The sequence below is a fragment of the Poromitra crassiceps genome (assembly GCF_964638095.1).
Source record: "Poromitra crassiceps genome assembly, chromosome: 11".
Classification (NCBI taxonomy): domain Eukaryota; kingdom Metazoa; phylum Chordata; class Actinopteri; order Beryciformes; family Melamphaidae; genus Poromitra; species Poromitra crassiceps.
Window position 1 is genome coordinate 23,696,987 of NC_139643.1, and position 24,175 is coordinate 23,721,161.

General features: G+C 42.6%; 2 protein-coding genes across 3 annotated transcripts in view; both read left to right on the forward strand.

Annotated features, from left to right (window-relative positions):
- Positions 1-1,304, forward strand: part of ciarta (circadian associated repressor of transcription a) — a 5,418-nt gene extending 4,114 nt beyond the window's left edge. Inside the window, exons 5-6 of the mRNA XM_083645821.1 lie at positions 1-149; positions 532-1,304. The exon at positions 1-149 is cut by the window's left edge and continues 5 nt beyond it. Coding sequence (XP_083501947.1) covers positions 1-149; positions 532-897 — 515 coding nt within the window. The 3' untranslated portion in view covers positions 898-1,304. The remainder of the gene's footprint in view (positions 150-531) is intronic.
- Positions 1,305-3,862: 2,558 nt separating this feature from the next.
- Positions 3,863-23,558, forward strand: rprd2a (regulation of nuclear pre-mRNA domain containing 2a). Of its 2 annotated transcripts, XR_014553194.1 has the most exons (11): positions 3,863-4,244; positions 9,216-9,345; positions 10,235-10,404; positions 10,656-10,708; positions 11,247-11,373; positions 11,624-11,799; positions 12,388-12,739; positions 14,358-14,792; positions 16,254-16,415; positions 17,158-19,688; positions 23,135-23,558. XR_014553194.1 is itself a non-coding variant. In XM_083646933.1 (10 exons), exons 1-10 carry the CDS (start codon positions 4,073-4,075, stop codon positions 19,374-19,376), a joined length of 3,996 nt encoding a protein of 1,331 aa, XP_083503059.1. In that variant the 5' UTR covers positions 3,863-4,072; the 3' UTR covers positions 19,377-20,661. The 2 variants fall into 2 exon arrangements, 1 of the variants encoding a protein (XP_083503059.1); XM_083646933.1 differs by lacking the exon at positions 23,135-23,558 and having other exon boundaries at positions 17,158-20,661.
- The last annotated feature ends 617 nt before the right edge of the window (positions 23,559-24,175 follow it).

Sequence of the window (24,175 nt, forward strand, 5' to 3'; positions counted from 1 at the left end):
AGTATCTGCACACCCTGCTGCAGGTGGAGATGATGCTCAAGATATGGTTCCCCCAGGTGGCATATCAGCCCTCAGTTACTCCCATCCAGACTGCTACTCGCATTCTCCCATCACGCTGGTGCCAAAACCAACTCCATATCCCAGTTAAGGTGGGTCTCTTACTGGAAGTTCCCTTTGTTACCATCTGACAACGACTTCTCAAAAATGCATCCCTCGTCCCTCGGGATCTTACCCTGCTATAATGAATAATAAAATAAACATTGTTTTATTTTTATTTATTTATTTCAAAACAAAGTTTACAAAATATCAAAGCTAAATAAGAAGGCACCACAAGATAATAAAAAAGACAAGAATAGAGTAAAACACGGAAAACCACATAAAAACAAGTTTATAAGAATAAGTTATGAAAAAGTGATTTCCTGATTCTGCTAGCCTAAACTCCTCGGGCTAGTTCCTGTGATAGTTATCATGATGGTGTGTAAAAGCTTACATTGACATGACGGTTTTGGTTTGACCCTCCTCCCATTACAGAAGCGAAAGCTGAGCTGGACAGATACAGACACTTCCAGCACACCCTCGCCCCCGTGTAAGCGTTATCAACAAGAGACGCTTGGGAGTTACCAGGCCATGACTTTTCCCGTTGGCGTCTCCACGTGTCTTCCCGGAGCGCCTAAAAAACAGAGAGGTCTGGAGGAAGGAAGAGGCCTGCCAAGCGTGGGACATGAACTCAAAGACAGTGTCACTTTAAGCAGGCCGCCGTTTTCGTGTCGCGACGACGAAAGGGAAAACTGGAAGCGGCTTGTGATCTCTCCGCCCTCCCCCTGCTGTGGCAGCCCGGCAACACAAGACGGCTCGGTCTCCTCGAGCTCCACTGGTCCCGCGACTGACTCAACTTAGCTGCCCGTCGCCGCTGCCAGCCACATGGAGCTGCAACAGCTCGCCAGCCAACGTGACGGCCGACCAGATGACATAATAAATCTGGGGGTGGAGCCAGTCTGTCATGAGTCTGTGGCTGCTTTTGCCAAGCCACGCAAGACAAGCAGGGCAGGCCGAATGCAAAGGGACATTCATTAACTACCCAGTGTGACATTACATTACACCAGGGGACATTGCACTATATTACCACAAACTGTCTATCTTTTGTCTGTAAGGGAGTGTCTCCCACCCTCCTCACCTCCCATTTTTAATGAGTTTTATTAACTTAAAATATGTTGGAATGACTTTCCATGTGTGTTGTGACAAAGCAGTCTCTGCTCTATTTTGTATTTTTTCATATGATGGAATAAAGCTTTTCTATGAATGCATCATGGTGCATTTACAACATTATTTGAATCATTAGTGTGCAGAGATGACTGAAAAAGGGGCAGTTGGAAAAATGAACATTTATTTTGCCTCCTTAATGAATGATTTGTGTCTCCATGTCATGGCACAGGCACTTAGCCACTGCCAATAAGTGCCAAACAAAATCGTAGGGTTTTATTACACACAAATTCTTCACAATGACCGCTTATTAATAAACATAACATATTTGAGTCTGTGAACAGAGGAATAGTTGCACTTTGGATGACAACAAGGAGATAGACAAATGCCAATGTCCGAAGAGTCACAGTGCTATTTATGAAAGATCTGTTTCAAAGGATCGGTACTTGAAAACCTGGATTCTTATTGCAGCCTTTTTTGAGCCAGTGTCGTGATTGCGTCGCATCTGAGTAGATTGAGTCCTTTGTGACTTCATTTATTTATTTGACTGCATTTCATTTGTAATCTAAATCTTACCATTTGACACTGAAAATTAGGTGTTGAATGGTATTCAACGTGATATTTAGGTTGTCGCCAAATATTTTGTCCACACAAGTATTTGTGCATAGCTTCAAAGTAGCAAAATGCCCCGAATGAGACAATTGACTTGCTATTATATCGGTCTCTCACTAATCGTGCTTTACTATTGATAATGAAGCACAGAATATCACAGAGACATGATGATTCAGAAGAAAACATTTTAATTTCCCGTACACATGGCTTCTATTCAATAGTTTTTGGGTATTGAACCACCGATCTATCAAATATCATTCATGTTGAATGGACTTTTATGCCTCGTGGCTTCTATAGGCAGTCAGCTGACATAGACAGCGGTGATCATACATTATCTAAAGAGTTACATTGTCAAGCATACAAGGAGGAGTGTCATTTGAATGAAAAATAAATGATGTTCTAAAATGACCAGATGATCGCTGATGTTTCAGGTGAGCTTCTTATAACAGTCAGTAACAGGCTGAGGTGACTTGTCATGCCAAACTGTCAAACCAAATGTGCTGCTGTGTCGTTTTTTCTTCAAGCTCCACACTTGTTTGCTTTTTCATTTCCATTGGTATTGATTTATTTGTTTTGAAAAACAAATTTCAGGAATTCATGTGCTGGATAAGATAGTAGCGGTATTAGCAGTTCTTGCACTGTTTTAGCGTACAAAAGGTAGTACCACCAGTACGGTACAGGGTTTGCTGTAAAACAAGAAATGTCCTGTAATTCTCAGCTTTCGCAGGATAAATGGACAAATGCAGTAAAATCTACTTTGTAGTTTTAGTTTGGCTGTTTCCTCTTCATATTTCGTTTTGACTTTTTTCTTTCTTTTCATGTCTTTTGTTCTAGACTAAGCCGCAAAAAATGTTTTATTGTAGCTAAAATGGATTTGTAATATTGTTGATTGACTGACTTTGATAAAAACAAAAATGCACACATTTTTATATATTAAAACAATGATTTGATACACCAAAATATGTTTGTTGATGTCTGGATTAATGAGGATTATCTGTACTTGAATCCAATAACAGATCGCTGTTAAGGAGCAGAAAGACATGGATGAGATGATAGAGATTAAATGTTTAAAGATTAAAACTACAACATTTATAAAGACGTGGAGGAAAACTTATAGCAGGCAGCCATGTATGTGTAGGCCTACATTTGATGAGTGAGTTCAACTACTGCTGAATCACTACTGTCATTTCACAATTATATGCTGTAGTTAGATAGATAGATAGATAGATAGTTAGATAGATACAATAGATAGTAGATAGATAGATAGATATATAGATACAGTAGATAGATAGATAGATAGATAGATAGATAGACAGACAGACAGACAGACAGACAGACAGACAGAGAGACAGACAGACAGACAGACAGACAGACAGACAGACAGACAGACAGACAGACAGACAGACAGGCAACACAACACTGGAGGGTAGAAGAGGGACTGCACCGTGCATCATCATGGCAAAGGATTGGATGTGGATAGCAAAGGAAGGGATACAGTTGTTAGAATTGCACATATGGGTGCTTCAGATAAATGTGAGGAATGTAATAGTAAAGAAAATGTAGTCCTTGTATTATTACAGTGTAGTAAATTTGCTATGGAAAGGGAGACACTGTGTGGTAGGTGAGACTGAAGGGAGTGAGGGCTGAAGGAATACTGGTGATAAACACTGAAACATAAGTATCATCAGTTAGTTTCTTTATGATACAGATTTACTAAATATAATCTAAATGATAATAGTTATGTAAACTATGTGTTGTTGTCGTCATGCTACCTATGCTACAGACTCCGCCACAGTAGGCGGAGGTATCCCCACATACATTGCTTTGCAATCTGCCATAAATGCTAGAGAGAAGCAGCAAAAAGCTTCCAGCCTTCCACGGCGCTGGGGGGCGCCATATTCACGCCGTGTTTGCGGAAGCGGCCCTCGCTACTCAACCAGCATCCAGCAACGAGTAAACACAGACCCGCAAGGCGCTAACTTTTAGCGTTGGTTATTAAATTATATAAATTGTTGTCGCATAAATATTCATTGCGGATAAACTAAACGTCTTCCTAATTGTAGACAGCATAGTTAACATATCATATGTTTTTGTACGCGGGCAGCTGAGCGACTCCTGAACGCAATAACGTTAATGCGTGTGCTAGGTTCAGGCTAGCTAAGTTAGCTCAACTGTGCTAGCCCCCCACAGAGCCAGACAGCTACAGGCTTTTAGGTGATGCTAGACAGACCGCTAAACAGCAGTGCAAGCTTCTCCAGACATGGCTGCAGGAGCAGGCGCTTCTGGCGGCTCTCTCGAGTCTTCATTAGATAGGAAGTTTCATCATGTGTCCAACACTATGGATTCAATTCAAGAACTATCGACGTGGTGCCTCGACAACAAGAAATACCACAGCCTGATTGTGCGAGGCTGGGTGAAATGGTTGAGGAAATGTAAGTTGCTTGACTATCAGCTAACTGTCAGTTGCTACTTCAGGTAACGTGAGCTAACGTCGTTTTGAGAGCAAAGATTTGACGTCTACAATCTGCTGCACAATATCATTACGTGACATTATATACACACATAATGTGTCTGTCTAACTGTCTAGCCTATTATCCATGGAAATAGCTTTTCATCTGTAAACAGTATTGTTTACTGCTCCCAGGCACATACACCCACATCATAATGTCAGTCAGTGTTTCCCATAGTTATTATTGATGTATTGTTTATGTTTACACCTCCTTTTTTTAATGGCAAGTGATTTTGACCTAAATGTATTGTATACACGCTGATTATTTGGATTATGTCATTATGAGTGATGGATGTTAGATGGGATAGCGATATAGCTATTCATTCATATAGCGTTACATGCATCATTTTGAACTTTCTGTTCTCTAGCTGCAGTTGAGGGTGGAATTTTGATAATATAAAGGAACTAGTGCCACATACAATCTTTAGCAGCATTTGGCTGGTGGCTGGTGTTAATTTTCCACCTGAATGAGACTCTTGTTTTAACTGCATGCACTCTTGAGGTAGCCCTGGTATCCAGCCCCATATGAATCGCAGTTGCCGTCACTCTTCATAATGAAAGATTCGTTGGGGCTGGTTACCAGGCTACTTTTGAGGTGGGGTCAAACTCAAAGCAGTGATTGTGTCAACTGTTTCCAAACAGTCGAATTATCTGTTTGGCTTTGTGTAGCTTTGGCTTTGTATGCACATGTTTGTGTGAGCACAGAACAAGAGATGATCTTTGACTTTGACTGTACTCGTAACTCGTGTGTGAAGCTCTTATCTGGATGTCCGTGAGCGAGCAAAGCCAGGCTGCTCAGTCACTGCAGTGAGTGTGAATTGTGTGCCTCCCACACCACAGTTGCAACACGGTACCTTCTTTACACCCTGGCCTTGCTTACATAGGAATTTAATGGATTAAATTAATTTTCTTTTATTCTGAAATGTATTGCTTGAGCATTTGCTAAAAGGATTGACATGTATGTTCGTAAACAGTGGTGTAAAAGAGACATGTGCTTGGAGTAATCATGGTCAAGGAACTCCCCCAAAGGTTTTCAGAAATCAGTGTAGGAAATTAGCCAGGGACAAAGGCAAAAATGCCCCCCCCCCCAAAAGAAAACTCAGAATGCCCCTAAAAACCATTATCTATTGGGCAGAAATTGCTCCCAAGATTATGATCATTTTATTTTCATTCAATTTATTTAATTTCCATTTTCATCTCTAGCACACACTCAGCAGCACCTGCAAGCTGTTTGCCAGAAAAAGAAGCTCACACTCACACAAACAGCGCTGTTGTTCACACACACACTACACTTTAGCAACTTCAGGGTTGCCACTGTTTTGTAACGATTCTTTTCAAGTAATACAGCCAGGGGCAGGGGGGATAGAAAAAAATTAAATTAAATGGAAAAAGAAAAGCATCCACCGCTGGTTAATTAGCTGCACATTTGTGCTAAGAACGCCTACAAGAGAGCACAACAGCCAATGACAGCTCAGTGATCAGCAAATTGCTGTATCCTTGTAGCCCACATTGAGAGTGATACTGTAGATAGGAAGAAAGTGTATCAAGCTTGGTCCAGCACTACTGATGACATATCAAAATTGTATCATAGGTGAATTTTGAGATTACGTCATCACAAGTGCACGAGGCTCAAACTCAGATTCCGGTTGGCTAAATCCAAGCACTTAATGTATAAGGGCCTCTTTAGTCTTTATGAATCCAAGCACTTTCAAGTGCTTTTCCAGACCCGTGACAACCCTGAACTCTATATACCGTACACTAATTACTATTTTTTAGTGCCCCCAAATTTGGGAAATGCCCTCATTTGCCCCCAAAATATTTTTTAATTTACTACACTGACAGGAATATTTGGATCTATATGGAACCAAAACTTTAATGGTCCAATAAAAACTTGGATTGAATCTTTAACACTGGAGAAGAGGCACAGGGTGAAAGTGATATTATGACCCGAATAGAAATTCTAGAATATGGTAACAGACTCCATAGTATACTGATGTTTGGAGGTTTATTCCACTGTGCTGATGATATCAGGGGTGTAAATCAATACAGCCACAAGGATAACTAAATCGGGCTCAGGGAACTTTTGATGGTGGTTGAACTGTTCAACATGGTCTACAGTCACAGTCAGACCATAATGACCCACTTAGGACGTGTGTTCATATAGCTTCTTTTCCTAAGCCCCAGTGTCTTTTTTCAGTTGTTTCCAATGAGGAGAGAGTGTATGCGGGCGCATACAGACGTCTAGAGAAAGTGCGCTGCAACCAGCGTCTATTTTCAGAGCGCTCCGGTGTTTTTGTGCGCCAGCTCCCAGTGCTTCCAGCTGAGAATATTTAAACTTTTCAGAAAGACGCTGGTGTTGGGTCACGGGTGCTCCTTTTAAGTTTTCAGGCAACTAATCATATGAGAAACTATCAGACCAGAGACAGAAAGGCTCAATTGTGGGAGCAGATTGGCTAGACACTTAATATTTCTGGTGAGTGTTGTGCTTTCAATGTGTGTTGCTAGCTTGTTAGCTGTTAGCTATCAAGCTAGCTTCCTAATGTTATTTTCAATCTGCTTGATTGCATATTGTGCGCTGGGATCAGCGCTTCCCAGCATTTAACTGTCAGAAAAAGAAGCTATATGGACACACAGCCTATCTCTCATCAAAAGTCCTTTTTCATTTGTCTCATATTCATCATTTGATGGGATGTTATATAGATTAGTCAGCAGAGAGTTATCTCTTTTACTTTATCTCAAATTACTAGCAATGGCAGATACAATGAATGCACAAATAGACAACTGCATTCAGTTGTCTGGAAGAAAGTTTATTAATTTATTGCATGATCCATTGGGATAATCTGAGGAGGTCTTTGTGCTTAAACAAATGGATTTCTGTCCATGTTAACTCAAGACCACATGTGTAGGTTTCTAATGGTAAGAATTAGACAAACTAACTGATTCAATTACAGTTGTTTTGATTATCACCTTCTCTCCTAGACAATAAGCATTGTGTGGTCCTGAACATTTACCGCATTTTTAGGAATGCTGACTGTTTATTGTTTGTTTGTTTTTGTCCAAGCTGTAGTCTTATCTCAGTCTGTTTGGGGGAAAAGGAAAAGGAAACAAAATCACCAGAACAAATTTGTCCCGAGAGAGTTTTTTTGTTGAATTATTTGCTTTTGTTGTTTGTTACTGTTTTGATATTCATTTATTTTTATTCATATTATTCACTATGACTGAAGATGATATGGGATTGTTTATGAACTTCTAGATGCCAAGGTTGCCTGCTAGTTAGTTATTAGACCTTTGGCAGCATTGTTTTTGACTGCCCCCCTCCTTGATAGTGGAGTGTAGTGTAGTACCTGCAGTTGCACCACACTCAGGGCTGTTGTTGTCAATGTCAACTCCCCATCATCTGTATTTCTCTCAGCGTGCTTTTGTTGTGCTGAACTTTGAATGTGGTGAGCTCAGATGCAGCATTCACTTTATTCAGTTTATGCAAGACAGATCAAACATTTAGATTATCCTGCATGTCAGTGTAATAATATAATCTAACTTGCTGTCATTTTACATTGTACTGTACGTGTTGTGATTAATTAGAACTAGCCATGGAAGTCGAGCAACCTACATAAGTTGTCCTAACATTAGATATGCAATGTGGACATTTGGATCCAAAGCGGCTTACAGTATGAGTGCTTAAGTTGGCCCAGAGGGAATCAAACCCTCTCCCCTTTAAACTGTCACAGCAGCATTTTGCTTTGCTGACCAGTTACAGGAGTTTAAACCATAAAAAGTTTGCACTTTGGGTTTCAATTGGTTTGAGGTGGTTTTCTTAACGCATGGCAAATTTATGCAAGGTCATGTGGGCTTAATTAGTTTGCATAGCTATTTGTAGCTATGCTACAAATAGCATAGCTACAAATAGCTTGATTGAGTTGGATGTGAGTTATATCCACTGGTAGTTGTTGCTGCTGCTTCAAGTGTGCTGTCTCACCTCTTGATCACAGTTTTTTCTTTATGCACTCATGAAAAACAATTCATTTAAATGAAGGAAGTCGTTTTAGATACATTATTTATATCCCTTTTTTGCTATTGCATTTCGATGCACCTGTTGTATTGTGCTTATTATACTTATGAATCGATAATGCATGCACACTAAACCAGATGTTATTTCACTCTTTTAATTTGCCAGCTCTCTGAAGTTTTCAACACACACGCACACGCACACACACACACACACACACACACACACACACACACACACACACACACACACACACACACACACACACACACACACACACACACACACACACAACATTTAATCCAAAAACCAAAGTTACAATGAAATGTATAGCTTAGCTAGCCTGGGTAAACCCATCCCCCACGTGACCTGCTCTCAGACCTGTTCTCAGTCACTATGTGTAGTGACTGAGAACAGGTCTGAGAGCAGGTCACGTGGGGGATGGGTTTACCCAGGCTATAGCTTAGCTAGATTGAATTACAATACTGAAATCAATACCCATGTTTGATCACTTTATTGTGTAGCACTGCTCATCATTTACAACAACAACACAAATGAATTTGGGATAAAATGTGACTTTTGGTGTTGAAGTACAGTAGCAGTATACTGTCCATTTACTTACTTATTTCTCAGTTGCTCTTGGCTTTTATGATGAACTTGACTCTCTGATTGATGATGGTCTTTGTGACTGAAATCTCTTAGCATTTTTGAATACGGTCTAAATAATGCAATATTATATAAAGAATGACGTGTCTTGATTCTTTCAGATTCACTGTTCTTTTTCATATTGGGCATGTACTCAGGCTGTTGTTGGGGCGCAGACCCTCCCTCGATAGACACTCTGCCTTCTCAGTTCACCTGACGTGACTCTCTTTCTTCTTCCTGCAGCTGATGCCTCACACAGGCTCAACTTGTTTTACGTCGCCAACGATGTCATTCAGAATTGTAAGAGGAAAAATGCCATGGTTTACCGCACGGCATTCGCTGAGGTGCTCCCCGATGCTTTCTTGCTGGTCAAGTGAGTCATTTGTATAGATCTGTTGTTGTTGTTGTTGTTTTAATGGAGGGTAGGGCTGCAACTAACGATTATTTTCATAATCGATGAATCTGTCGATTATTTTCTCGATTAATCGATTAGTTGTTTGGTCTATAGAATGTCAGAAAATGGTAGCAAATGACGATCAGTGTTTCCCAAAGTCCAAGATGACGCCCTCAAATGTCTTGTTTTGTCCTCAACTCAAAGATCATATCAGTTTACTGTCATACAGGAGTAAATAAACCAGAAAATATTCACATTTAAGAAGCTGGAATCAGAGAATCTAGACCTTTTCTCTTAAAATTGTACTCATAACGATTAATCGATTATCAAAATAGTTGACGATTAATTTTCTATCGATCGACTAATCGATTAATTGATTAATCGTTGCAGCTTTAATGGAGGGATAACCCCCACCCCCAAAATAGCCCTCTCTGAGTAGTCATTGTCATTTCTGTCAGATAGGGCTGAGCAATACATATATCGATATATCAATATTCAATATCGTGATATGAGAAGAGATGTCGTCTTAGATTTTGGATATCGTTATATGGCATAAGTGGGGTGTTTTCGTGGTTTTAGAGGCAGTTACCAGACTGTTCTAGCTGTTCTATTATTTGCCTTTACTTACTCATTATATTCACATTACTGATGATTATTGATCAAAAATCTTGTTGAAATATTTTGTGAAAGCACCGATATTGTTGAAATATTTATATCGAAGTATTTGGTCAAAAATACTGTATTGTGATATTTGATTTTGTCCATATCACCCAGCCCCAGGGACATCCATAAATAAAACAGAAATGACTCGTCATTACACCAGAAACATGGAAGCATCATCTCTCCTGTCCTTTTCTCTGCCCTCCAGTCAAGATGGAAACCCCAAGGTGTTGAGGTCGGTGGAGAGGATATTGAACATCTGGGAGGAGAGGGGCGTGTATTCACGGACCCTCATCAGCGACCTCAAGGCTTACTTGGTCAAAGAGAAAGAGAAAGAGAAAGAGGAGTCCCCTCCTGAGACACCTGTGGACCAAAAACGTAAGAATGCCCCCCGTTCTAAAATCAGATTTCACACACACACACACTTATGGATTTTTATCTTTTTTTGTTGGCCTGCTTTATTCTTATCATGTTTGTGGCTGCCTGGCAGTTTTTATTTAATGCCATTTGCTTCTGTTTATTGGTTTGCTGACGGTAAAGCACTTTTTACAAACTTTTTACAACAACAAAATTATATATAACTATATTATTATTATATAACTATTATTTTGTCACATTGGCATTTTCAGCTGAAGTTGATGCCAAGGCAGCTCTCAAGTCCAAGGTTGTTGCTGAGTTTGTGGTAAGCAAGAAACACATTTTAAGTTTAATTTGACTCCGGTTCCGACTGTCGATTGCTATTTTACAGTGGCCTCATCTCATTAATAGTTTTCTTTGTTTAATTATCTTAAAATCTGCCAGCCAGACAAATTGATCCTCAATAGGATATTAACTATTCTGAATTGATGTCATCTTGGGGTTGATCAGTTTATTGGCGTGGCAAGGTAATCAAAGATGGTTGGAGCTTTAGCATCAGCTATTGGTGGTTAGTTTGATATTTATTGGACGTACTTGAGTGTGTTAAAAAATTCGTTTGGATTTAAAATTCTAAAGGAAGCCCTGTAATAAATCTTTTATTACAATGCCTTTAGATTCTTTAAAAATTCAACGTTTAAATTAGTTCAGTGCTGTTGATCTGAGCATTTGATCGTTTATAAAGAATCACTCAGAGTTGTTCCCCTTTCCTTTTCTCGAGTGTTGGTATTGGCTGTCTAAAATCCATAATTGGCTGATTTGCACTCTTGACTGTGTGGATGACTGCTCTGTTCCCTGTGCTGCAGCCCCAGGCGCTGATAGACCAGCTGTCCAAGTACAAGACTTCGGTAGAAGAGGTAGAGCTGAAAGAGAAACAGCTGGCAGCCATGAGGGTCGACGTCTGCAGTTCTGCAGCCCTCAAGAAACTCAAAGGTGCCTGACTTGAGATGTCTTACACTATTAACGCATGAAACCCTCTCAATCTCCCTGTAAGATACACAGTCTTAGCTTTTTAGATCAGCAAAGTTTCCTTTTTTCTCTCTCTTTGACTTTTTCTCTTTCTCCCACTCCGTCTCTCTTTCTCTGTCTGTCTCTCTCCCTGTATGTCTGTCTGTCTGTCTGTCTCTCTCCCTGTCTGTCTGTCTGTCTCTCCGTCTCCTCCCTTCAAAATCCATGTATGCAGACAAGGCAGGAGGAAAGAGGTTCTCCAAGGACTTTGAGGACGGAAGTGCGAAGCTGCAGGACTTTGTTAGATTCCTCGACCGGCAAAGCAAAGGTGGACCTCCTCTCCTCGAAGCCCTCGGCATGGCCGATATCTTCTATGAGATGCAGTACGAGGAGGTCAAGATCGTCGCTAATGTGAGTGATGGATGGATTTGCGCTCGGCTGTTTAAGCTTCAGTGTTCACAGCTGTGAAAGGCTGCATATTCATTCATTCACTCATTCATTCATTCACTTAAACTTATTTTAAACAGCAGAGCACACTAGCCTTCATTTTTGATGCCATCATAGAAATAATTGCAAAAGCTGGATTTATAAAGTTGTCTTCCAGTTCAGTTCGAGTACAGAGAGGAAATGCTCTTGTTTTCAACTAGTAGTTTGTTTACCAACACATACATGCACACTCCTTCCATAAATCAATGTTACTGAGCAAGCCCTCATTTACAAAAGCACTTAGGACATGCAAAGAAAACGTCAATATACAGATATATGAAAGACAAAGTTCTAAAAAGAAGTGGACATTGGATTATGACATTGACAATGATAAAAAGTACATTACAGAAAAAATTAAATTTGATGCATAAAAGTTGCCTGACCTGTTGACTTATTCTACTTTCAAGTTTGTGGACTGAACAGGAAATGGTGTATAAAAACTCTTGGTAAAGCTTGTTTTGTTTGTTGTCTTGTCTGTCTAGTTATTGATCTTTTGTTACCTCGCTCTTCAAGGCCTATCAAACCTTTGCTAACCGGGTGTCCCACCTGAAGCGTAAGCTGGACAGCCTGAAGGCCACCTTACCGGACCTGGATGACTCGCCCATCCCCTCCCCCTCTGCGGACGCCCCGTCTCCAACAGGCTCCGAGTCACCCTTCCGTGGTCTTCTGGAGATCCCCGACCCTGAATCTGACCCAGATCTGGACGGCTCCGCTATGGATGACGATGCTGAGCCACCAGCCGCAAGCCCCCTGTCCGAGCCCGGAGCATCCCCCAAACAAACCTTCCCTGTCGGGGAGAGTGACAACCGTGAAGTAGAGGACATGGAGCTTTCGGATGATGAAATGGAGAGTGGTACCATCATAGGTAAGCTGTGGTTTGATTACACAGGGCGAGGCTTTTAAGTCTTAGTTTAAAAAAAGTTATTGTTTATTACTTGACATGGTTTTCACTGGCAGAGATTCACTGCATAAAATGGTCTGAATTACTAAAAATGGGCAGCAATAGAAAAAGCATGGAGAAAAGTTCCTGTCACAGCCTTGAGATGTCAGTGAAGGACATCTAAGGCTTTCACTCCTTGTTGTCAGTCTTCCAACCAAGTTCTCTATATAGCACTTTTCACTACCTTTAGAGTCATCCAATCAAAATCAGGGAAAGTTAACATAAAAACATAACATAACATAAAAAAGGCAGTAATATTGCTGATAATATAGATCTTTTTTCAGTGTTTTATGTCCAGTTTTCCTCTGTGCTGGCACAATTGTCATTTCAAAATGTTTTCTTGTCTTTTTGGAGTTGCATTCAATCACATGACTGAAGGTTAGGTCACTGGGGTATTATGAATTCACCATGCTTGATCAATGTTAACTACCACAATAATTCAAATCTATCTACCTTATATATCATCTATATATCATCCCATCTATAAATGGGAGCTAGGGCTCTGTTTCTGTTTCTCTGTCCCACTGTGATTGTCCCACTGTGATGTCATAAATCCCACTGTGACACCATCAGTGATGTCATAAACCCCACTGTGACATCATCAGTGATGGCATAAATCCCACTGCTGTCATAAATCCCACTGTGACATCATCAGTGATGTCATAAATACCTCTGTGACATCATCAGTGATGGCATAAATCCCACTGATGAAATCAGTCATGTCATAAATCCCACTGTGACATCATCAGTGATGTCATAAATATGACATCATCAGTGATGCTGGTCTCATTGGCCACACAGCAGCCGATGATGTCATCAGTGATAATGTCATCAGTGGTAATGTCATCAGTGATCATGTCATCAGTGATGTATTGCACACAATTTGTAATGTGGATGTGGAGATGTCTGATTTACTTGAATGTGGTTTTGCACATAATGACTGCAAATGTGCAAAAACGTCACAGCCTACTCACATTTGCTCTGTGTAAAAAATAGTTTATATTGTTTAAAATGGACACACCTTGGAACATTATACACTGTGGATTATCTCTGTTGTGAAACATGGAGTGGACTTGATGTCCCTAACCACTCTTCGTTTCCATCTATGGGGCGGTTGTACGTCCTCTCTGCAGAAATCAAAATCACTTTGCAGTTGTTTTCGGAAAGTCTTCAAACGGTGACGTCATTCATTCATATGAGAACAGACTTGACGTTAGTCTTGACACACCCAACACCCATGTCCTACTCTGAGCTATGAGTATTTTCATCTCAATTCCTATAAGTAGTGGTTCTCAAACATTTTGGGCTTCAGTACCCGCTTTCCCTGATTTCTGAAACCATGTTACCCCCTTTACCTGACTACATGGAGGTACTACCGGCTGTAGTACCTCCACGTACCCCTAGGGGTTCGCGTACCCCAGTTTGCGAACCACTGCTATTTTGAGATGCTTGATAACTGCGGGCCCTGCTCTCACTGCCACAAAGCAATTCCACCGGATAACCTGTATTCACCTCCTTTTCCCCATCTGTTGTTCTTCTGCAGTTGAGGAGAAGGTTGAAAGCTCCGTCATTCCAGTCCCTGCCAAACCTGAGCCATCGGCAGCAACGCCGCAGCCTGTCGCTGGCATACGAGACTCGCCTGCCTCTCCACCACCGCGCACAGCCAGCCTGCCCACTGTTGACCCGAGTAAAACTTCGTCGGCTCCTTCTACCCCGCGCACAGCCAGCCTGGCCACTGCTGACCTGGGTAAAACTTCGTTGGCTCCTCCTGCCCTGCGCACACCCAGCCTGCCCACTGTTGACCTGGGTAAAAGTTCGCCCGCCCCTCCTGCCCTGCGCACAGCCATCCTGCCCACAGTTGACCTGAGTAAAGCTTCACCTGCCTCTCCTGCCCCACGAGCCAGCCAGCCCCGTAGCCTGCCCAGTGTTGACCTGAGCAAAATTGGATCAATCCTCAACAGTTTAATGAAGAGCACAGGTGAGTGCTGGTGGCTGTCCTGACATCATGGGGGGAAAAGACTAAAGGGGGAAACTTGAATAAGTGATTTTAAGTGAGCTATATAATGTAGGTAAAAGATTCCTGTTTCTATATCTTATAAAGTTGAGAACTAATTTCAACATATCTCGGCGTCCGCGTAGTGTAGCGGTAGATTCCCTGCCTAGCAACACGAGGGTCGCAGTTTCGCATACCCCCGTGTTAGGGGGTATGCGGAAGGGAACTGGTGGGAATAGCGTGCTCCTCCCACGTGCTACGTCCTGCCGGTGAAGCTGCCCCTGTCAGGTGAAAAGCAGCGGCTGGCAAACTGCGCATGTGTCCGAGGAAGCATGGTGCTAGTCTCGGCTCTCCCCAGGTCCTTTGTTAAATTATACTGTACTATGAAATTGAAAAATGCAATTCTCATTGCACTAGACCGGGGTTTCCCAAACTTTTCAGACCAAGTACCACTATGTACCAAACCAAATTTCCCAGGGAGCACTTCCACTGCAAATACCAATCCCCCCCCCATGCAATAGCATCAGAAAGGCTAAATAAGAACACAAGGCTACTGGTTCAAAACGGAGACACACACACACACACCTGCCAACATTAGGCTGTGAAAAAGAGGACCCCTTTGAAAATGTTTTTTTCTTGTCCAAATTTAACCGAACTTTGAGTGTTGTTGAGCCACCTTACTGGCAAGCTAGCATGACATGGTTGCAACTAACGATTATTTTCATAATCGATTAATCTGTCGATTATTTTCTTGATTAGTTGTTGTTTGGTCTATAAAATGTCAGAAAATGGTAGCAAATGACGATCAGTGTTTCCCAAAGCCCAAGATGATGCCCTCAAATGTCTTGTTTTGTCCACAACTCAAAGATAATATCAGTTTACTGTCATACTCTATGACAGTAAACTGATACAGGAGTAAAGAAACCAGAAAATATTCACATTTAAGAAGCTGGAGTCAGAGAATTTAGACCTTTTCTCTTAAAATTGTACTCAAAACGATTAATCGATTATCAAAATAGTTGTCGATTAACTTTCTGTCGATCGACTAATCGATTAATCGTTGCAGTTCTAGTTGCTACCAATCTTTGCCTTAGGTCTTGTAGTTTCATGTGAAAAAAATACACAGTATTCAATGAGAATAATAACTACTACATAGAAAGCAGACTATGAAAAAGTAAACTTTTTCAAAACCGTGATATTATTTCCCGAATATCATGATATTTCCAAAAACATTAATGTGTATATGTTTATGTAAAATGTGTATGTTGTCGGTTTTTTTATTTTTGCAATGCTCTGGCGGACCACCAGATCCGCGGACCACAGTTTTGGAACCAATTCCTTTAGGTTCCCATGTGCCATCACTGTTATAACACTTCAGATTCCAATGATAAGTTCATGGCGATTCGTAATTAAACTGAGTCTCCCTCTCTGTCTTACTGCCTTCAGTGGAGAGCCCCTCTGCTGCCCCCTCAGTGAAGACCACACCTCCAGGTCCAGCGGCCTCCCCAGACGCCAGCACTCTGGTCAACCTCCTGTCCCAGGTGGACATGACTCCTGCAGAGCTCCTCAATGCTCTGACCAAAGCTGGCCATGGCAACAGCCTTCAGGGTGAGAAGTCGTTTGCTGAGAGTGAAGATAAACAAAACTAGAATCTTCTAGCCCGCCGTGCATCGTCGTCTTCCTCCTTCCCCTCCTTCTCGTCACCAATTTCTGTCGTCATACGCAGCTCACCGGCTGCACCGCACCTTTCTAGCCTACTGTGCCTTTTCGTCGTCCTCCTTCCCGTCGTCATCCTCATTGCTCATTTCTACCATCCCTCATTATTCCACAACAGGACATAGAAGGCAGCACTGTTCTCTGTGTGTCAGTTCCCTCTTTGTTAAACTCGTTGTTGGTCCAGAGCGGAAGTAGCGGCAACAGTCACTGCCATTACAGTTGCGGGCACTTCCACGCGAGCTCACATACGCAGCTCGGCCTGCCTGCGCCTTCGCTTGCTCAAGCAGTTGACCTATTGTGTGCGACGCGCCGCCGCCAACCCCTCTCCGATTATAGGTGTGAGATTATGATGTAAGCTGAAGCCAAATAAAATCAGGAGCTGCTGTGTGTGGTGGTGAGCAGAATCGATGTGACAATGTTTAAGTGGAGTCTGGATACTCAATTTGCCCTTTGGGACACTAATAAACTTGAACTTGAACTTGAACTCTATTATGTTATGCCATGTATGAAAACCTTTTCTTGAATGCAATTAATGCATTCAGTGATGCAGCAACATTGGTTATAACATATTTCTTATTCACAATTCTCTCCATCTCTCTCTCTCTCTTTGTATCTCCGCTTCTCCCTCAATCAGGCCTCACGTCTCTTCTGAGCAGCCCGGCTCGAAAAGTCTCCTCAGACTCCAGTACAGGCAAGGTTCCTCCCTCTCTCTCCTCTACACCGGCCTCAGCAGCACCCCCCAAGAGCCTGTCCGTGTCCTCTGTTATGCCTGGGCCTTCTCCATCCATCTCCACTGTAAGGCCACCTGTGGCTTCTCCAATCACCCCCCCTGTAAAGCCACCTGTGCCTTCTCCAATCGTCCCACCTGTAAGGCCACCTGTGACATTTCCAATCGTCCCCCCTGTAAAGCCACCTGTGACATCTCCAATCACCCCACCTGTAAGGCCACCTGTGACATTTCCAATCGTCCCACCTGTAAGGCCACCTGTCACTTCTCCAGTCACCCCCCCTGTAAAGCCACCTGTGACACCTCCAATCGTCCCACCTGTAAGGCCGCCTGTGACTTCTCCATCCATCTCCACTGTAAGGCCACCTGTGCCTTCTCCAATCATCTCCAGGCCGAGCCCCGGCTCCCACGCAGAAACGACGCCCCTTCCAGCTTCCAACAAAGCGTCTGCCCTGGTCCAGGCTCTCCATAGAGACATGGAGCTGACAACAGACCCAACGGAGCTGAAAACAGACCCAGAACCCTCCCCATCTGGCAGTTTGGAGTCTAAAATCCACAGCTTCTTGCAGGGGAACCCCGGTTTCAGCGCCTTCAGCCTGGGATTCTCCATCGACACGGTCGTCGGGGGTGACAGCCTCAGCTCGGTAACTGGGACAGATACCCAGGGCGGGACTCCAGTGCGCGACGAGGGTGGGGGCACCCCCACTCAAGATGAGATCATGGACAAGCCAGTGGTGGAACCCTTCACATCCAACACAGATCAGTTGTCCACTGTAGGACCAGCTGCAAAAATGGCTCCCAATGCCTACCAGAATACCAGTGGGCAGGACACCAGCAATCCCCCACAACCTGGCCACTTACAGCCGGGGGTGGCTCACAATGGGCAAGGCTACCCGCCGTACCCTTATGGTAATCAGGAGATGTCAAAGCATGGGATTACAACACCTGGTGTTGCACACTACCAACAGATTCCCACTCAAATTCCAGGGCCAGTGCCCATGGAGGGAGCCCCAGGCAACACCATTAGTAATAAGACTGTTGAGGACTTGCAGGGTGTGAATGAAGGGGGTTGGTATGGTGACGCTTACCCAGAGGGAACCACCCAGCGGCCCTTAGGCTACAATGTGGCTAAACCAGGCGGGGATGGAGAAAACAAGACACGACTGTATCCATACCAAGCAGACCACACTCAGGAACCTCAGGGGTTGGCCTCCCAGCAGGGAGCCCCTGCCTCCTCTGGTTTCTTAAAAAGCAACCTCCCTCCTGTCCCTAGGTTACCGCCCCCTCCTGTTGGCTTTGAGGCCCCTCCTTCCATGACCGGTAGTAAGATGGTTCCCCCAGAGCAGCAGCCTCAGCCGAGTGCAGAGCGAGAGGAGGTGACTGGGGCCCGAGTGGACCGTGTCATCGGTGGGATGAATATCCCAGGGATGGTGATCCATGACCATCAGCACAAATCCATGTTCCATCAAGATGATCTCCTGTTTAACTTTGACGAACGTCCTCATCACCCTGACGGACGTCCTCATCACCCTGAGGAACGTCCTCATCACCCTGAGGAACGTCCTCATCACCCTGACGAACGTCCTCATCACCCTGATGAACTTCGCCCTCACCCAGTTGACTTGCGCCCTCACCCCGATGACTTGCGCCCTCACCCAGAGGAATTACGATACCAGGAGGACCTCAATCGTTACCAGGAGGAGCTCAATCATTACCATGACGACCTCCGCCATCGCGACGCCATTTTCCATCAAGACGACCCTTACCGTCACCCAGAGGATGCGTACTACCGGCCCGGCAGCCCTCCACGGTACCCCAGAGGTCGAGGGCGCCTCACTCCCCCCCTCTCCCCATCAGACTACTACCCGCAAAGCAGCCCCTCCCACTACGCTCCTAGGAGACCGCTGCCACCTCATCTCGAAATGCGCCATCCTGGCCCGAGGCCTCCCTACCGGCCTCCCCACCCAGCACATCATCCACACCCCAGAGGACCCCCACACGCACCGCCTTTTTCTCCGTTCCATGGCCCGGAGCCATGGTTACGGGGCAAACGCCCAGGCCCGAGAGGGGGACCTGCCGGTCCGGTCTTCGCTCCAAAAAGACCATTCCTACCCCCGCGGTACTGACTCAGCAAGTAGAGGTCTTCCAATCACTGTGGCTGTCATGGTGGCAGGGGTTGTGAGCTCAGACTGTTATAATATTGAGATCTACAGCCTGCCTGAAATGGAAAATGTAATGGTGGAGATACTGAGGTGGACTTGGTCATGGTGGGGATCAGATGACAAGGTTCTATTGAAGAAGAAGAAGAAGAAGAAAGGAGCAGTTGGAAGAATAGTGGAAATCGAGAAGTCATCATGAAAAACGGCAAAGAATATAAAAGGTGGTGAGAAGACCTACCGAGCTGCAGTTTGAAGACCGAGGATGAAAGAAAATAAGAGGTGGATATATATAATTCACTTTTTGTTATTGTTTGTTTCAATATGAAGCAGCGCATTAAATATGTCATTGAGCTTCCCCTTGACATAGCTCAGAGCGTGTGCATGGTATGCGTGTGTGCATGCTGTCAAGCGTAAATCAAGTAGTCCGAAGACCGTTGTTAATTTTTTCCAGTTGTATCTGAAGATCGTTATTTTTGCTAAGGAAGTAAAACAAGAATGTAGTTGATGCAAATATGCAATATGTTTGCTGTTTTTAGTTTTTCTGTGGGAATGTGTGACCGCTTCTCTCCCATTTAAACAATATTCCAATAGCTTTTGGTAAGACCACGCCTCTTTAAATTTCACTTTGTGTATGTAAACACAAAGAGTGTATCGTATAGAATTTCTGTTCCTTCTACAATACTCGCTTGTGTAGCTGGGGAGATTATTTCTCATTGTTCCAACTCCGAATGTTATATTTGTGAATGGATGCGTTCTCTAGTGCGTAAGATCCCTTCGGCGATGCTTTCACGTCTCGTTCAGTTCCTTGGAAGGTGGCACATTTCTAGTTGAAGGGAGAAGATAGGTGTAGGGCTGGGCAATATATAGATATATCGATATCGTGACATGAAACCGATATCATCTTAAATTTTGGATATCGTAATATCGTGACATGGAATGTGTTATATGTGTTCTAGCTCTTCTATAATTTGCCTTTACCGACTTAGTCATTATATCCACTTTACTGATGATTGTTGATCAAAAATCTCTATTAGTATTTTGTGGATGCAAATAGTCGTCCCTGTAATATTGTTCCAATATCGATATCCAGGTATTGGTCAAAAATATTGTGATATTTGATTTTGTCCATATCGCCCAGCCCTAGATAGGTGTTTGGAAAGACTTATTTCGTTTAAGCCATCAACGCCGACGAAGAAGCAAAGAAGCTCGTTTTCGGAGGGGATGAAGATTCTCATCTTCAGCTGCGTTTTACTTGTACTGACTAATAAAAATCTGAGTTTGAAAAGCGGTGTTGTTGATCTTCTTTCCTCTCAGGCTTGCAGTGTCGCAGCACTGCCTGGAAGCACCAGCCTTCACAGTCACGCACAACATTTCAATATGCTTCACCTAAATAACCTAAAACCATGTCTTTTCACTCACTCATAGATCAATGAGCATCTCAAATTGCAGATCATCTTTAAGAAGGCTATAAAGATGAATGATGACCATTAGAGGATGTGCAACTAATACGTATATGCATTGCTGTTTGCGGATGTGCGTTCCTCCAAATGTATGTTTTCATAATCCGCAGCAAATGATTAAAAGGTCAGCTTAACTGTATTTATTACATTATTACAAAATGGAAGAAGTAACTTTAGAAGAAAGTTTGAAGTCACAAACTTGTCTAAGTGCAAATATAAAAGTGAACTTGAAGTCTAGGCTGTACATTACATGTTTTTGTACCAATTAAACAGCTGTCACAAAGATTCGGATAATCGGGCTAAAATCTTGAAGCTGTGCTCTTGGGTTTTCTCTGAGCACAGTGATCTTGGACACTTGACTGGGACAGCAGCTCTGCTAACTTAATTGCTAAAAGAAGTCATGTTTGGTGTCCAGCCTGAGCCTCTGCACTGTACACTTTCCAGCGTTAAAGGAGACTTGAGGTGGATGCCCGTTACATTGCAATCATAAAATTCTCCAGAGTCTCAGTTTGATATCTGCTAGTGCTATTTGACCTGCAGCCACAGTAGAGCACTGACGTTTTCGACCTTGACCCGAATCTAAGGTGAATTCAGGCAAAAGTGAAATCTTGTAATATGAGCTTGCCTCAGACGGAAATATTTCGGGTGTAGTCCATTATACTTATTAACTCGTTCTTTATTGATTGAATGTTAAACACGTTGACATTAAGTCTCACATGGCTCTTATTGTGTAGTTTAGCTTCTGAAAATGTAAAATTCACATTTCAGTCAGCTGTCAGAATTCTCAGAATTGAGAATTAGAAAGAAATTGAGAATAATTGGATGAACAACAATACTGTCCATTTAGTCCAAGTCAAAAGGCTTGCTTCTTTCCACCTCCCCTGGTTTTCCATTTTGGTGGAGTAAACAACACATTGCTGAGGGTTCATTGTCTCCCACAGGGAAAGGGATGTTTCTTCCCTTGTGGCACTGTACCTGACAAGCAACACACTTTAACACCTTGTCTCCCCCTTCAAGGGAGGGGAGGCAAGCGTTTGATTTGTGACTGTAACCCAGGGCTTTGGTGAGATTAATTATCACTCAACTTATTTAATTAAAAATCAAATCTACTTAAAGACTAGATTAATTCACCCATAAGCCATCAATTAATGATAATAATTAAGATCTTGCGTTTCTTCCTATATCACTAGTTAGCACAGTGACTAAATTAAAACTGTAAAATCGACCTAATTTACATGATTTAATAATAGCCTACTTGTATACCTAATCTAACTTTGTACCACATGTGTGTATAGATATGTAGGCCCTATGTATGTGTAGGCCTATATATATGTGTGTATGTATGTATGTATACATACATACAAACATACACACACACACACACACATATATATATGTGTATGTGTGTGTACATACACATGTATATAGGCCTATGTATAAAAGTGGAGATCGGACCTAAAGCCAAACTCATATAGCCCGCAGCTAAAATTCATATATGAGGATATCTATTTTGAAAGATGATGTTGCAAATTAGGCTTTAACACTTGGGTGGCAGTGACGTCACGCTGATTCGTCCTGTAGGCTGTTTGGCACAACTCATACTAGTTAACTGCCGCGGGGTTACGCATTTGTGGGTGGCAGTGACGTCACGCTGATTCGTCCTGTCGGCTATAAACGAACGTTTCTGTTTCAACCACAACAAAAAATATTTTCTATTTGATGATTTGACGTTAAAGCCACAATCCACAGTTGAAATAATGCCAAAGTTTCAATTTTAGACAACATAATTCCGTTCATTCCTCATTAATATACCTAATAACAGTTAGCCCGCAATTCATTAGGCGGATCGATGAATCCAGACTGAGTGAGAACGGAATAAAGTGTGTAGCCTAAATAGTGCCTGTTCAGGTGAGCCAGTCGTCGCCAGATGTCAGTAGATCTTCCCAGAGCATCTACTTGCATGTGCAGTCAGAATGCTCACGAAAGCAGCCAAACATTATGTAAGACTTGTTTTTTTCTGGATTCCTGACGTTTTGCGTGGTTTCAAGGGTGAATGAAATATGATTAGCCTACTACTTCACACTTGCATCTTCGTCTGAGAAATAATGACGTTATAGTTCCTTGCTTACAGTATTATGTTACATAGGCATACCCTTATATAAAAGTACCGGCAGGCTACTTTTTTCCCACCTGGATTTGCCAACGTCTTCCCTGTTTGATGCTCCTGTGCTTCCCTCCTCTCTTTCCACCCACCTTTCTCCTCAGGGAGTTGGAATGGAGGCTCACCTTGACGTGTGTGATGTGTCTGAACCTCTTCCCACTTGTTAACTGATGCAAGGAGCGATGCTGTGTCTCTTTGAAACTCCCAGTGAAGTGAAGTGAAGGCCCTTTGTGGTTTGACAAGAGAGCTGCGCAGTTGAGTATGAGCCCTACTGTTTACGTGTGTTCCTTCAGAAACTCCTAACCAGCAGGAAATGAAAATATAATGCGATTTCAAAGTCAATACAATGCGGGGGAAATGTTGATCTTGACCTTGTGTGTGTGTGTGTAAGTGTGTGTGTGTAAGTGTGTAAGTGTAACCACAGAGAGGTCGAGAGGCAGGCAGACCAGTGGGAGTAAGTACTACAGCCAGGATGATTAATCAATTATCCAATATTAAGACAAATGTACACTTGGTTCTCTCTCTCTCTCTCTCATACACACACTCACACTCAAATCCAAGTTATTTAGGCTATATTAACATTCCTTCAATTAAGATGAATTTAGGTCAAATAATACCCAAGTCTTTCGTGAAATGTATGGTTTTGGTATAATAAAATGTTACTTTGCAAATTTCAAAATAAAGCTTTTGTTGTCTCATTTACAGTTTACCCATTTCACAACCAATTGCCACAGTTGTTCTTTTTAACAGACCAAGCAAACACCCTTCATGAACTTTGCTCCCTGCGTGACATTAATTAGGTAGTATTTTTATTTTATTTTTTATTTATTTTGGGGGGGGGGGGGTAATTGCCTTAAGTTATAGCATAATGACCTAATGATTAGCATACGGGAAACTCAAATCGCAGTTTTCTCCGATTGTTTTATGTGACATCAGACAATGACAGGACAGTTAGGCTAAATCACTGGCTAAATGCACAGTTGATAAACAAAACCACCATTGGCATAATTATAGTAGGCTATGTGGTGGCTGGTCACCAGATGTCGTTGTTGGTTATGTTCACAAGTGAAAATGTTACTCATTTTGTTATGGGAATGGCAGATCACGTTGTCGTGGCACAGATATGTCCATTTATTTTAAGATGA